A 14,227-nucleotide genomic window follows, 5' to 3' on the forward strand; every position below is an offset into this window, starting at 1 on the left:
CACCTTAGCTATAGATGGATGAGCCTTAAACCTTTAAGCGCCAAAGTTGCAAAATTGCACTAAACATTTACAGTATGCCTCTGCTTCCCCCCTACAACCTTTTGAAATCAATATTTTCTTGAAAGAAACTCTGGTTACTAAAGGGTTCACTTTCATTTTCATATTGTCCAAACTAAAAGTAGCAGACCAGAACACACTTTTATTTTCCCTAAACGTCATCTTTTTTCACTTGTAATAATGTGTAACGTTAAGGTGGCATTGATCTAAATTCTCAAAGAATTGGTGGCCTTTTGAACTCATTGCGCCGTTAGACGTCGTGCAGCCATTGAGCGGGAGAGGGCGCTCTTTCACAGTTTCTTTTTTTCTTTCTCTTTAACGCAATTTCTTCTTGAACAAAAGCGTCAACATTTCGCCATAAAACCATTAAAAGAACTACAAAAAATTTAGAATCCAACCCCATCTTTTTCATCGAGTCCTGTTTATTTTAATCGACTGCTGAAGCAGTGAGCGCAGACGCTTTCTGTGACGTCACGACCGGCGTCACATGATCAGTGTTCAAATTCCTGAACGCTGCTTCCGGTGGGTGAGTAATCGCCTCTTCTCGATCGCCCTCAAAACTCATTTGACGTCACACAGACGCACAACACGGCGTCTTGAATCGGCCGTGGACTCCATGGAGCCGATTTTTCATGTTTGCTCGCCTTTACGTTTGCTTCGTGGCGAGTTTCTCAATGTTTAGGTCATGTTCACTTGCCCTCACTTTCGGTGACGTCACGTTTGCCCTCTCGCGTTCCTTATGAATGCTCGACTGGCGTCATTTCCAAATTCTGCCCAAAGTTGGCCGGGATCATTAAGATTGCCCACAAGCAGAAATCATAAAATCAATCTTACCTCTTCTCCTTCTGACTTTATTGGGGGGGGTTTTGTGTGTGTGTGTTTTATTACAGATCTACAAGCCCCAGTGTCTAAACATGCCCTCTTGTAATTATGATGCCTGCAACCCCAACCAAAAATTTGTGCCAGGGCCATGTTTTTTCCAAAGAATATTTGCTTTGAACAACACTTAATAAGCCTTTGGCAATCGGGGTTACTCATTGTTGAAGCTTTGTCAAATTTGGCAATTCTTTCCCATTCTTGCGTTTTTGTACCACACATTTTCAATGGCAGACCGATGTGGAGTTTTTGCTGAGCGGTATCTTAAACTTTGCATGGCAGAGTGAAAGAGTAATTATGAACCAGTTATCACACGTTTTCTCACGTTATTGCGAGGATATTACATGAAGTTTGAAACGAGAGCAATAGTATTAATGATTGCAATAAATATCTCTGTGAAATGCTCTTGCTTTGCAATGAAGGAACTCGCTTCTGTTTCATCAATAGTCTTCATAACAGGCACCCCAATGAAAATGTTCAAGGAAAATAGCAAGATGGTGGCCTCCACTTCTCTTATCTGTTTGTGGCAGTGCGATGTTTTGAACTTACAAGCTCGTTACGAGATTGAGCTGTTTCTGCTGAGTAACGTTTTGACGCATTTTTCATTACATGTAACAGTAATCTTTCAAGACATGCACGCACACAGAGTAACAATTTCATGTGCATGTCTTCAGTTGCTCGCTTAGATAACCCCACCCCTTTAGGTTGAAGACACACTTGTTCAGGGACTTCTGGAAATGAATAAAAGGGAGCGAACGGAGAAATGAGATCAGGATGCAAAGAGACAAGCATTGGATTCAGACTTTCTCTTTGTTCTCATTGCAAGCCAAATTTGAAGTGTCTTTCTCTTCATTGATGGTGTGCTTATGAAATATTCATTTGGTGAACTGACACAGAGTCTTGAGTTGCAATTGTAGTTCTAGTGACCAACTATGACATGATGGTTTTCTGAAGTCTGTTTTTAGGCAGTGCCGCCTGAGGTATCAAAGGTGACGGGCATTCAGTGTTGCTTTTGGGCCTTGCTTGCTTACATGCACAGATTTCTACATGATACATGAACGTGTGAGCATGTTTGTGTGCAGAGTGCAGACGGCATGCAGTGTGCATTTTTTGCCGTTTGTGCGGCGTTGCTATGCAGAACGGCCCAGGCCGAGCGGTCGCCATCTGCGGGACGTCACTCTTTTGATGCTCAGTCACAGTTGGACCCTGAAGTACACATGAACATTGTGAGTGCCTTTCACATCACACACACACATTCCACAAACATTTGTTTGAGAAGGCATCAGGACTGACATCACCAGTGTCAAAGTCGTGGTCCGGCGACCCCACTTAGTTTGATGTGGCTCGCCCCAGCAAATGTTGTGCATCCACTTCACGCTTCTTACTAAAAGACTAGAATTGCAAATTGCCTTCACATTTAGAAACGTTGATATATTGCGAGTGTTGTTTTGTTATTGATCCCCCTTTTGACTTTTTCCAAACCTCTTACCCCTCACGAGGGTCGCGGGCGTGCCGGCGCCTTTCCCAGCCAGCTTTGGGGTTGCCAGCCAATCGCAAACAACAACACTCATCGTAACGCCTTTGGCCAATTTCAGAGTGTGTAATGAACCTAGCATGCATGTTTTTAAAGGGTGGGAGAAAACTAGAAAAAAAACCACGCAGGCACAGGAAGAACATGGCATACTCCACACAGAAGTGCCGGGGCCGAATTTAAACCCACAAGGCGGATGTGCTAAGCAGTAAATGTAATATTTGAACCGAAATTGCTGAAATCTCGTTTGTCACAATTTAGAAAATGTTAGATTTATTTCATAAAGTCAGTCCATTTAAAATTGACTGAGCATTTTCAAGTGTTGTTGACGATGCAATGCTTATTGGAACGATTGAAAACACTTTGTGAGAAATCTCTGAAAAGTGCTGTATAAATACAATGTCTACCTATTCTACACACACACACACACACACAAGTTGTCATGGTGTGTGTACGTGCGTGTGCAGACAGAAATGATCCGCCGGTGGGGCTACCCGGCGGAGGAGCACGAGGTGCTGACGGAGGACGGCTACATCCTGCTGGTCAACAGGATCCCTGCGGGACGCCAGCGCAAGCTAAGTCAGTACAACTCAATTCAAGCACTTGATATATTTGATTTTTTATTTTTTTATCATGAACTCGTTTCCCTGTTAGGGTTCCAAAAGCACATTTTGGAGCGGACATCTTGGAAATTTGCATGGCCGGCCAGCGGCATTTTGGAAACGTACCGTTTAATCGAATAGGCTTAAGGTTAGCGTAACCCCAAATTTGTGTCACTCAGAACGCGACACAACAGAAGGATGCAAATTGTTATCCCGCATGCCCAATTGTCAGCATGAAGCTGGCGCAGTTTTCTTAGAGGGTTAGTTTGACACTAAACTTCAGCTGAGCGTGGCAATAAACTGCTCAATGCTTCTTCGAAAATTGGAGCAGATCGCCGGCTCGTATGTGGAAAGGACGCCGGTTGGGCCGCTCCTTTTTAGCGTCCGTTGTGTGGAAAGCGAGCTCGTCACGCTGCGGCCTTCTACCGGTGCAGGTCCCCGAGGTGCGGTTTTCCTCCAGCACGGCCTCCTGGCGGCCGGCAGCAACTGGATCACCAATCCGCCGGCATCCGGCCTGGGCTACATGCTGGCCGACGCCGGCTACGACGTTTGGCTGGGGAACAGTCGAGGGAACACCTGGTCCAGGAAACATCGCACCCTCGCGCCTGACCACGATGACTTCTGGAAGTTCAGGTACGCTCGCTGGCTCGTTGATGCTTGCAACCGAGCAACCGCCCATGTGGGGACGCGTGCTGCTTTCCAGTCATGACGAAATGGCCCTTTTGGATCTTCCCGCCGTTGTGGACTACATCCTGGAGGTGACGGGACAACAACAAATCGTTTATGTCGGACACTCCCAAGGGACCACCATCGGTAAGACGCGCGCACGTTTTCCTTTGGTTTTTTTTTGCGTCATGTGGTTCAAATGAGATGCTCACATTGTGCGTGTGTGTTCGGGCAGCCTTCATGGCGTTCTCCACGCTCCCACACCTCGCATCCAAGATCAAATTGTTTGTGGCGTTGGCTCCGGTGGCCACGGTGGCCTTTTCCAGCAGCCCCATGAGCAAACTGGCCATCTTGCCCGAGTTCCTGGTTTGGGTAGGCGCCGACGAGCGCCGACGAGCGCCGGTCTCACCACACGACACGCCACGCGACACGACTCACTCATCCCCGACACGCTCACTTTTCCGAAGAGGCTAATTTGGATCCAATTGAACTCTTCTTATTTTCTAAGTCCTTCAAAGAGGTGGAATGAGTTTCAAACAGTCAATTCTTTGTGAATCCAAATGTTTTTTTTTTTATTTTGGGTGAATTTGATAGCGAGGTTGTTTGCTTTGCAGGTTTTGTAAGGTGAGAGTGGCCTGATTGTTGCTAAAATCCCCATCTAGTGATTAGAGCAGGGGACCCAAGTCCAGTCCTCAGCCCCCACCCATCCAGTTCTATTCCAGCACACCAGCTTCAAATAATCAGCTCACGAGCAAGGTTTGCAAAAGCCTGAAATCGATCCTGATGATTTTAATCAGATGGGTTGCAGTCGGGATGCATCGACTGAACTTTTGAAGCCACTTCGATCGTTCGCTAAAAGGTCCATGAACATGCAGATCAGGAAGAATAAATCAATCGTTCCTCCCCAACATGATTCAAGATACATGCGGCAAAGGTTGAGGCTGGCAAGCCGTGGCCAATCAAAAACTTTTGCACCCGCTGTCCCTCAGGAGCTGTTTGGAAAACGAGACTTCCTTCCTCAGAGTCACATGATCGAATGGTTTGCCGAGCACGTTTGCGCCAAACGTCTGCTCGACGAGTTGTGCGGAAATCTTTTCTTCGTCCTGTGTGGCTTTGACGAGCTCAACCTCAACATGGTTGGTTGTCGCCATTCTGCTTCCATCCTTTTTTGCCAAGATGGCCAACATGAACTTGGCGTGCTTGTTTGCTTTCAGTCTCGCACGGCCGTCTACACCACGCACTGTCCTGCCGGCACATCCGTCCAAAATATGCTGCACTGGGCGCAGGTCAGCACATGCGCCCAAGCACTCATTTTGTCAAGACCATTTTGGACCTGATATCACCCGAAAGGGTGACAAATCAACCCAACGTGTTTTTACAGGCCGTCAGCAGCGGGAAACTGTCGGCGTTTGACTTTGGTGCGGCGGGCAACATGAAACATTACAACCAGGTGAGCGAGCACCAACGCGAAACATCAAACAAGCGGCGCTGACTTGCCGTGTGCTCCGCAGTCCACACCGCCGCACTACCATGTGCGCGACATGAAAGTTCCCACCGCCATCTTCTCAGGGGGACGCGACACGCTGGCCGACCCCAAAGATGTGGCGCTGCTCCTCACACAGGTCCATACACGCTTCCTCGTGCGTGCGTTTACGCATGCATGCGTGGCTGACGCCTTTGTGTGACCTGCAGGTGTCCAATTTGGTGTCCCACCATCACATTCCCCACTGGGACCATCTGGACTTCATTTGGGGTTTGGACGCCCCCCAGCTCATGTTTCCTGTCATCCGCGCGCTGCTGCATCAGTACCACTAGAGGGCGCCACTCGCTCGCTGCACCGTCTTCACTTGAACTTGACCGAGAGTTGGCGCCCAAAACTCAAAGTTGACGTGCTGGAAACGCTTTTCTCTTCATGTCAATTTTTCTGTGTGTTTTTATTTGCCGGTCAAGTTCATTTGCCAAATGGTGAACAAGAAAGTCATTCATTAGCATCGTGACACGAAATGTAGCTGGCATTTCACGTGTCATATTTTACATCAGCGATTGATTTAATAAATGCATTTAAAAAGAAAATATATACTTACATTGATGTTCACAAGTTTCGAAAAATAAACTGGCAATCAGTCTGTATTTTAGCTTTTCATAGTGTTGCGCTGGTCTTTTTGAATGCGACTGACACTGAACTGGCCAAAGAAACAATCATCAGAAAAACCTTTGAAGGAAAACATTGAAATTCAATTAAAATTAAGTCAGTGAGTCCGACAGCGACCAAAATGAAAGAAAAATCATGTGTCTGTTGCAAATGCGTCACACCACAGGTGGCGACAAATCCAGATGGCGCACGTGAGTGTGAAGCGCTCGAGATTGCGTCAATGCGTCTTCCTCAGAAGCCTCACCACCTTGGTGAACTTTAACCTCGTGGCCATGTCCAGCGGCGACTCGCCATCCTGAAAACAAAACGTCCTAATTGCAAGCGCAACACCATGTGAGCCTTTGGAGCCCACAACAACGTGTCACATGGTGCAAGTGTGTGCGTGTAGGTGAGCACGTACGTGGTTCTTGGCGTGAGGGTCGGCATCTCTGAGGAGCAACAGAGGAACTAAATGATGTCGTTTCCTTAGACAAACGTAGTGAAGAGCTGTGTTGCCTTTCTGCGCACGCACACACACGCACACGCACACACACGCGGTCACAGGCAAGATCCTACATGCGTTGTCATGTCGAACGTACGTAGTCGGCCGCGTTGACGTCCACGTCGCTGTCCAGAACTTCTTTCATGAGAGCCTCGTTACGTCTCTGCTTCTGTAACTGCGCGTGCGCACGCACACACACACACACACACACACACACGCGTCACACGATGTCACGTGATGACGATGATGATGATGATGATGATGTCACTGCCGGCAACGTGCCAGGAGGAAGTATCCCAGGAGGAGTATGGGCATGAGGAGGAGGATGATAAGGTGGTCCAGAAGGGAAAAGTTCTGCTTGGCCACGTAGTGAAGACACGTGCGACGCTTCTGAAATGAAGAAATGAGCATAAAAAGGCAAAAAGGTTACACGACAACAAAAAGTCAACCTTAGCCCACGACAAGAACACAACCAATGCCATCAGAAAATTGACTAAGCTAAGTGAATTGTTCTTTCCCAAAGTCCATCCATCCACCCATTATCTGCATCGCTTCTCCTCACAAGGCTCACGGCGGTGCTGGAGCCTATCCCAGTTCTCTTTGGGCAGTAGGGGGGGGACACCCTGAACTGGTTGCCAGCCAATCACAGGGCACACAGAGACGAACAACCATTCACGCTCATAGTTATACCTGGGGGCAATTTAGAGTGTCCAATCAACCTGCCATGCATATTTTTGGAATGTGGGAGGAAACCGGAGTACCCGGAGGAAACCCACACAAGTACGGGGAGAACATACAAACTCCACACAGGAAGGCCGAAGCCGGAATCGAACCCACGACATCTGCACTGTGAGGCCATCATGCAAGCCAGACTCCCACCGCGCCGCCCTGAACCAAAGTCAATGTTTGCAAATGTCTGCTTTCATGAAGGGTGACAGAAATGAAAGATTTACTCGTGGGCCATTTTGGCTAATTGGAAGCGAAAACAAATCGCCAAATGATTCTCAAAAGATGAAGGCAGAAGTGGAATGAGCCTAGCCGACCTGGTTGCGTGCCCGCACGGCCGCGTGGCTCTCCAACAGGAATGTGACTACGTTCAGGTTGCCACGGCGACAGGCAGCAATGAGGGGCGTGTCCCCGGTGACGTCATCACGTGCGTCAACGCAGCTTGGGTCGCGTGCCACCAAGGAGAAAAGCTGCTGCACGTCGCCGTCGTACGCAAACTGACAGGCTGGCTGCACGAGGGATGGGCGCACGCGAGCACACAAACACGCGCACACACACACACACACACACGCACACGCACACGCACACGGCAACCAGTTGTATGACTTTTATCAACATCCCGAATTGGACTCGCTGGACCAGTTTCAACATCCGCACATGCAAACTATGCGACGCTTCAAGTCAAAGTCAAGTTTGAAAAGAGACTTTTGCGATTACAAATGGTCGCCATTATTCATATTCTTCTCGTTTTAAAATCTCCACATAGGTGGCTTCAGTGAGTGAGTGAGCGTGAATAAAGAGGAAGTGCAGTTTGAAAGCGTGAAAATGGCAAAAGTGATGAGAAAGCGTAATTCGTACCTGCGAGTACACTTTGCCCATATCTTCTACAAGGCGTCAGCAACACTTGCACAGCTGCACTTTCAAAGTAAAAGAGCACACAGCCTTTTCAAAATAAACGCTCTTGGATGTGTCCAAATTCATAGGCTGCGTCCTCCAAAAACCGAACTCAAGGCCACATGCTCAACTTTCAGGCACGCCCTCGAAATTCACCTGGCCTTCGAATCCACACCCAACAATTCACAAACTAGTTCATTTTGTTTTGCACATAATGTAGCGATCAAATACATCCTGCTTCAAAACCAAATGCAGCATGTTTTACTCATAAAAAAGAAATTACAAAAAAAAATACAATCTAGAATCTTTCAAGTACAAAAAATATCCCTTGAGTACTAAAACGGAATAATCCTATTTAAGTTATTTAAGAACTGAAACGGCAATGTGACTTTTTGCACTACATCTACAAGCCTGACTGCGGCTCGGCTGAGGGAGGGAACATTTTTTGTTGTTGTTGTTGTTGTTCTTATCTTTTAAGTACAAAACAAATCCTTCAAGCACATACTTAAGTATTTCAAGTGCAAAAAAACATTATTTGACTAGAAAAAACAAACAAAACAGAACAACCCTCAAAATAATCCCCAAAAAAAATCTACCACTACGGAAAATTGTTACGAGACAAAACAGCAGGGGGCACCGATTAAGTTGCTGACAATGGGCAGCCAACGTTGAATTGTTTTTTTTTACGTTATTATTATTATTATAAGTATTTTTTGTACTTGAGCATTTTTTTATTTTGAGGTATGTTCTATGTTTGTAGTCAAATAGGTTTTTGCACTTGACATATTTTAGTTTGTACTTGAAAGATAAGGACAACATAAATCTTTGTTTCTCTCCCTCCATCCGAGCCACAATGAGGCTGGTGGTTGGAGTTTATTTACGCTTCGAATACTTACAAACAACTCACAAGAAGTGTTAATTTGTGACAAATATACTGACGACTGCTTCAGAAATTTGGAACAACACAAATGTGGATTCACCTTCAACAAAATCACCTTCTTTAATCATAATGAAAAACTACTAAAGCTATTAAAAGTTGTACCTGTGCCCTACGCGACACAACTACCCCCATAAAATAAAAATAAAAAAATAAAACAGCTTGACTTTAGCACCAAACCCTCACTTGATTCGACCATTACAACAAGCTCGACATTCTTCACAGAAAACATTCCAAACAGCCAAAAAGCAATGAGCAAACCATTTCAACTCTGATGCGTGATGCGGGTGAGCCAGTAGCACTGCAAGGAAATGTTTCACACGCCGAAAAAAAAAAAAAGAAACACGTCTCACCCCTGTTCCATTCCCATCGTGATTTGGTCGAAGGGCTACAGCGCCCCCTTGTGGTGCCACTAACTCCAATCAACGTGGAATCAATTCATTATCAAACTATTCTGATCATAAATTGAACTTGAAAGTTTCAAAACTCTCCTCGCACATCTCAACGGCAAATCTGCAATTGCTGTCGTCTGATTGGTTGCCTTTTTTCAAAACGTATTTGCAAATATCTGCTTTTACTGGAAAACAAAAATCAACATTTTTGTCCGTTTTCCCACGGAATTCTTTTTGTGTGGTGTCCATTTGAAATAATGTGTCTTTGAATGAAAGGATGCAAACCATTTCTTATTGTTCAACTCATTCATTGCAAAAAAAGGACTGTCTAAACTAATCATGAGTTGCATTTTGATGATTTATGAATGACACTGTGAGAAATGATCAAAAGGTGAGCGTGTGGTTTGCTTTTTATTTGCCTTTTTTTTCATCGGTGGCGGTGGTCACGCTTTATTTCATCCAAAATGTATTTAAAAAAAAAAAAAAAAAAAAAAAAAAAAAAAAGGACTAGGAGGACACAAGATGGAGGTGTGGCTTGTGGGACGGGCTGGCCCGCTAGCCGGTGGGCGGAGTTTCCGGAAGCGGGCAGTGAGCGGCTCATTTCCGTCCAAACTACCTAGAAGCATTTTCGGTGGACGATGGACGGGCCGGCCTCGTCGTACTCCTGCTTGCTTATCCACATCTGCTGGAAGGTGGACAGCGACGCCAAGATGGAGCCGCCGATCCACACCGAGTACTTCCTCTCCGGGGGAGCGATGATCTAAGTGGGCGGGACCGGGAATTGGTTTGCACATTGTGTCGCGATCTCAGCTGTCAAATCCAGCGAGTCCACAAAGTAAAAACCTTGCCGCAGTTTTCTTGAAGCCACGTTTGCTTCCTGGCAGTTGAGTGGAAGGACCGGTGGCTTAAAGCAAACCGTGGCGAGCTTTTGAGTTTGTGGATGAGATGCAGATGACGTCTCAGGTCACTGCTCCCATAAAGTTGGTTGCATTGGCCTTGAGGCTGGAATTGCCGCTTGTGGAAGCTTTCCAGTTGAAGGCAACAGCTAGAGAAGCGTTTCACATGCACATTTACGCAAGTGACTTTCATCCAATTCTGATTCTGTAACGAATGCGATTCATTTTTGAGAGGACACCGATCGTGTTAATCAGTCTCCGCTCATGAACAATCGCCATAAGTGGAGGTGCGTTCGTCGTGAAATTTCAACCGAAAGACCACAACTTGAATTTTTGGGCCTAAAACAGCAATTTTAGTTGGAAAAGTTGAAAATAATTCCGGCAACAAAAATGTCAGCAGGCTGGCATGTGATGTCATTTCAACATCGATTTGACATCAAATAAGGAAAGCAAGTCGTTTGCTCCCAAACAATTTGGCCAGTTGTTTTTACGGCTATCTTTAATTTGGCTTTCAATAAACTCTTCTTTCTTTTTTGCTTTCACAAAATTAACATATTGAACATTTAGTTCCACTTAAAATTTGAGCATTTCTTGCCTTGAAAGTTTGATTTCATCCGACTTGTTTTTTTATGGTGCAATATTTTTGGGAGTTTTGGCAGTAGCTAGTAGCAGCTAGTGTGTGTGTGTGTGTGTGTGTGTGTGTGTGTGTGTGTGACACGCTGCTATGTGGTCACCTTGATCTTCATGGTGCTGGGCGCCAGCGCGGTGATCTCCTTCTGCATGCGGTCGGCGATGCCCGGGTACATGGTGGTGCCCCCCGACAGCACGTTGTTGGCGTAGAGGTCCTTGCGGATGTCGATGTCGCACTTCATGATGCTGTTGTAGGTGGTCTCGTGGATGCCGGCCGACTCCATGCCTGCGGCCGGCGCGGCGCAGCGTTACCCGACCTCGCGACATGTGCACGCGCAAACGGACGGACTCACCGATGAAAGACGGCTGGAACAAGGTCTCGGGGCATCGAAAGCGTTCGTTCCCGATGGTGATCACCTGACCGTCGGGGAGCTCGTAACTCTTCTCCAGCGAGGACGACGTGGCCGCCATCCCCATCTCGTTCTCAAAATCGAGAGCCACGTAGCACAACTTCTCCTTGATGTCACGCACGATTTCACGTTCGGCTGAGGCGCCAAATCGTCGCCGCGAGGAAACGATCGGGCGGACGCATTGTGCATGTGAAAGACATGACGTGATTTCAGTCACGACACGCGCAGTTGTTGACAAACGCGCTATGGCCGATTCCCGGATCAAAAGTTTGGTGCTGTTGACTTAATCATTATCTTATCGTGTAAAAGATCTCAGTAGCCTCCCGGCCTTTTTTTTTTTTTTTTGCACATGAGAACAGCGGACTTCTCTCAGTCCAACTCTAACAGAGGACAGTGATGCTGTCTCTCATCATCAAAACATTTCCAAGCTCCAAAAAAACACATCAGCTATCTCCTGCAGAAGAAAATTGCGAGCTGTGATTGAATGCTACAAAAAATGGGCACCCCTAAAAAGCGCCAGGTGGCACGGGCGCTCACGTACCCGTGGTGACGAAGCTGTACCCGCGCTCGGTCAGGATCTTCATGAGGTAGTCGGTGAGGTCGCGTCCGGCCAGGTCCAACCTCATGATGGCGTGAGGTAGAGCGTAACCTTCGTAGATGGGAACGTTGTGCGTCACGCCGTCCCCGGAGTCCAAAACGATGCCTGAGAGCAGGAAAGGCGCCAGGTCACACGCAAGCTAGCCGGCTTAGCACGGCGGAGGCGAAGCGGGGGGGGGGCACCTGTCGTGCGTCCAGAGGCGTAGAGGGACAAGACGGCCTGGATGGCCACGTACATGGCGGGAACGTTGAAGGTCTCGAACATGATCTGCGAGCGCGCCGACAAACCACAAAAGGAGGTCACGAGCGGGTCACGTCGCAGCGGCCAAGCTCAAAAACATCAAGTGTTGAGATGCGGTGTGACGCAGGCGCAGGCGTGTGACTCGGGATCGTCAGCTCGTTCAAGCGACATGCGTGCCAACGTCGATTGCGCTGCCAAAATGTGACACGTGCAGCTCACCTGCGTCATCTTCTCTCTGTTGGCTTTCGGGTTGAGCGGCGCTTCCGTCAGGAGGGTGGGATGCTCCTCGGGGGCCACTCGCAGCTCGTTGTAGAAAGAGTGATGCCAGATCTGGCCAATCACAGAGCACAAGACACGTTGAAAGGCAGCCGCCTCGCAAGGAAAAGAAGCGTGCCGATGTCCACCTTCTCCATGTCGTCCCAATTCGTGATGATTCCGTGCTCGATGGGATACTTGAGGGTGAGGATGCCTCGCTTGCTCTGAGCCTCGTCGCCCACGTAGCTGTCCTTCTGGCCCATGCCCACCATCACGCCCTGACACACACACACACACACACACCATCAGACCACAGACAGCATCGGCAAGGCGCATTGTGGCGGCGGCGCTGACCTGATGCCTGGGCCGGCCCACAATGGACGGGAAGACGGCCCTCGGGGCGTCATCACCGGCAAATCCGGCTTTGCAAAGTCCTGATCCGTTGTCGCACACCAGGGCAGTGCTCTCCTCGTCGTCGCACATGGCTGCAGGCAGGGGGGGGGGCTACTACGCTAAGGTGAAGGGAGGGTGGGGACACGCATGACGACACCTGATGTCAGTTGCGTATGACGCCAGCTGGGGGCACGCTAGCATGTCCAAGTGCGGGGGAACACGCAGGCGCAAGGCACTCTGGTCAAACTTCCTCATTTGGGCATGCAGTGGCGTCCCGCCTGGCCGTGCCCCCCCCCACACCTCTCAACCTCTCGGCTGTGTGCGCCATATTTGGACATCACATTCTGCCGTGCCCGCAAACAGCCTCATTGCGACCGGCAATGGCAGAAGGCCATCAAGATCTTTGGTGGGCACCCGTAAACGCATGAAGTTGAAGAGAATGTGGTGATGAAGATGAGGAGGATGTGAAGAAGAGAAAGACTTGGAGGATCTTACCTTGGTGCTGCTGGATGCCGGCGAGGTCGGTCAGCTCGACAAGTGAGCGAGTGGCGGACAAAGTCTGACGAGACACCTTAAGAAGCCTCCTCCGCCTCTTCTTCCTCCTCCTCTTCTTCCTCTCATCCATCCAAACAAGGAGCGGCCCCCCTTTTCAGACCCCCACCCCCTCCACCCCGGTCTCCTCGGCGCAGTCGGTCCACTCGGCTCCTTGTAGGGCAGGCCTCGATCGAGTCGGCCAATGGCGCACCAGGGACTTCCTTCCGCTTTCATACTTGCCAAGATGAAGATGATTGAGAAAATGCTTTTCTCCTTCCTTGGGCACTTTTGGTTCTTGTCGTGGTCCAGGCGGATGGTCTTTTTCGGTTCCAGCTTCTGCCGTCGGAGCAGGTTCTTCTCCTGATCCAGTCTCCTAGTCCGGTTCTTCATCGAGGCCCGCTGACCTTATGCTGGCCTTGCGTTGACCTTCCTTGCCACTTTTGGCCCCCCCACCCCGCGCTCGACTGCTCCGTCAATTAGCAGGCTTGGGTTTCTTGGCTTCTGCTGAGCTGAAGATGATGCTGGTGACAACGTTAGCATTGTGGGTAATGTAGTTGCGTGTCCAGATCGAGACGAGGATGAGGTCAAAGGTCAAATTGGAAGCGCACACACTCGTTTCTCCTTAAAAGGAAAATGGACGACTTACGACACGACTTCCTGTTCAAGCGTGCGCGTGCGTCAAAAGCGAAATTCAACAAGAAGCAAAACATCAGCGGCATCAAGTCCTAAAAAGGAGCTGAGGAGACATGCACCCCCCAGGAAAAAAAAAACACGAGGGAGGGGCCAGCAATTGATCACCTTCTCCGCATTTCTCACGGGCGCGCGCGCAAGCACACCATAGCGCGACTTTGACCGAAAATGGGAAAACATTTGGACTGCAGATGGACTTGTGAAGCTCGAATATGATTGGTCGGAAAAATTCACACGAACATGTCCCAGCTTTGGAACGCGTGAGTG

The 14,227-nt window shown here is 48.4% G+C and overlaps 3 protein-coding genes across 5 annotated transcripts; 1 reads left to right on the plus strand and 2 right to left on the minus strand.

Annotated features, from left to right (window-relative positions):
- Positions 1-426: 426 nt before the first annotated feature.
- On the plus strand, positions 427-5,862 carry lipf (lipase F, gastric type). Of its 2 annotated transcripts, none has more exons than XM_088284758.1 (11): positions 427-583; positions 2,016-2,159; positions 2,932-3,043; positions 3,501-3,699; positions 3,770-3,879; positions 3,968-4,104; positions 4,722-4,868; positions 4,947-5,018; positions 5,114-5,182; positions 5,244-5,354; positions 5,425-5,862. In XM_088284758.1, exons 1-11 carry the CDS (start codon positions 545-547, stop codon positions 5,545-5,547), a joined length of 1,263 nt encoding a protein of 420 aa, XP_088140884.1. In that variant the 5' UTR covers positions 427-544; the 3' UTR covers positions 5,548-5,862. The 2 variants fall into 2 exon arrangements, with proteins under 2 accessions (XP_088140884.1, XP_088140885.1); XM_088284759.1 differs by having other exon boundaries at positions 568-579.
- Positions 5,648-8,123, minus strand: ankrd22 (ankyrin repeat domain 22). Of its 2 annotated transcripts, none has more exons than XM_088284762.1 (6): positions 7,950-8,123; positions 7,409-7,600; positions 6,648-6,755; positions 6,463-6,540; positions 6,285-6,312; positions 5,648-6,179 (listed from the first exon to the last, which is right to left on the minus strand). In XM_088284762.1, exons 1-6 carry the CDS (start codon positions 7,968-7,970, stop codon positions 6,040-6,042), a joined length of 567 nt encoding a protein of 188 aa, XP_088140888.1. In that variant the 5' UTR covers positions 7,971-8,123; the 3' UTR covers positions 5,648-6,039. The 2 variants fall into 2 exon arrangements, with proteins under 2 accessions (XP_088140888.1, XP_088140887.1); XM_088284761.1 differs by having other exon boundaries at positions 6,285-6,383; positions 7,950-8,121.
- Positions 8,124-9,698: 1,575 nt separating this feature from the next.
- Positions 9,699-13,345, minus strand: acta2 (actin alpha 2, smooth muscle). Its single transcript, XM_088284180.1, has 9 exons — positions 13,232-13,345; positions 12,698-12,855; positions 12,493-12,621; positions 12,308-12,418; positions 12,031-12,115; positions 11,792-11,953; positions 11,194-11,385; positions 10,945-11,126; positions 9,699-10,074 (listed from the first exon to the last, which is right to left on the minus strand). The coding sequence occupies exons 2-9, from the start codon at positions 12,824-12,826 to the stop codon at positions 9,931-9,933; spliced, it is 1,134 nt and encodes a 377-aa protein (XP_088140306.1). The 5' UTR covers positions 12,827-12,855; positions 13,232-13,345; the 3' UTR covers positions 9,699-9,930.
- Positions 13,346-14,227: the final 882 nt, after the last annotated feature.

The sequence above is a fragment of the Idiotropiscis lumnitzeri genome, chromosome 20 (assembly GCF_059441095.1).
Source record: "Idiotropiscis lumnitzeri isolate Australia: NSW breed Sydney's pygmy pipehorse chromosome 20, RoL_Ilum_1.0, whole genome shotgun sequence".
NCBI lineage: Eukaryota > Metazoa > Chordata > Actinopteri > Syngnathiformes > Syngnathidae > Idiotropiscis > Idiotropiscis lumnitzeri.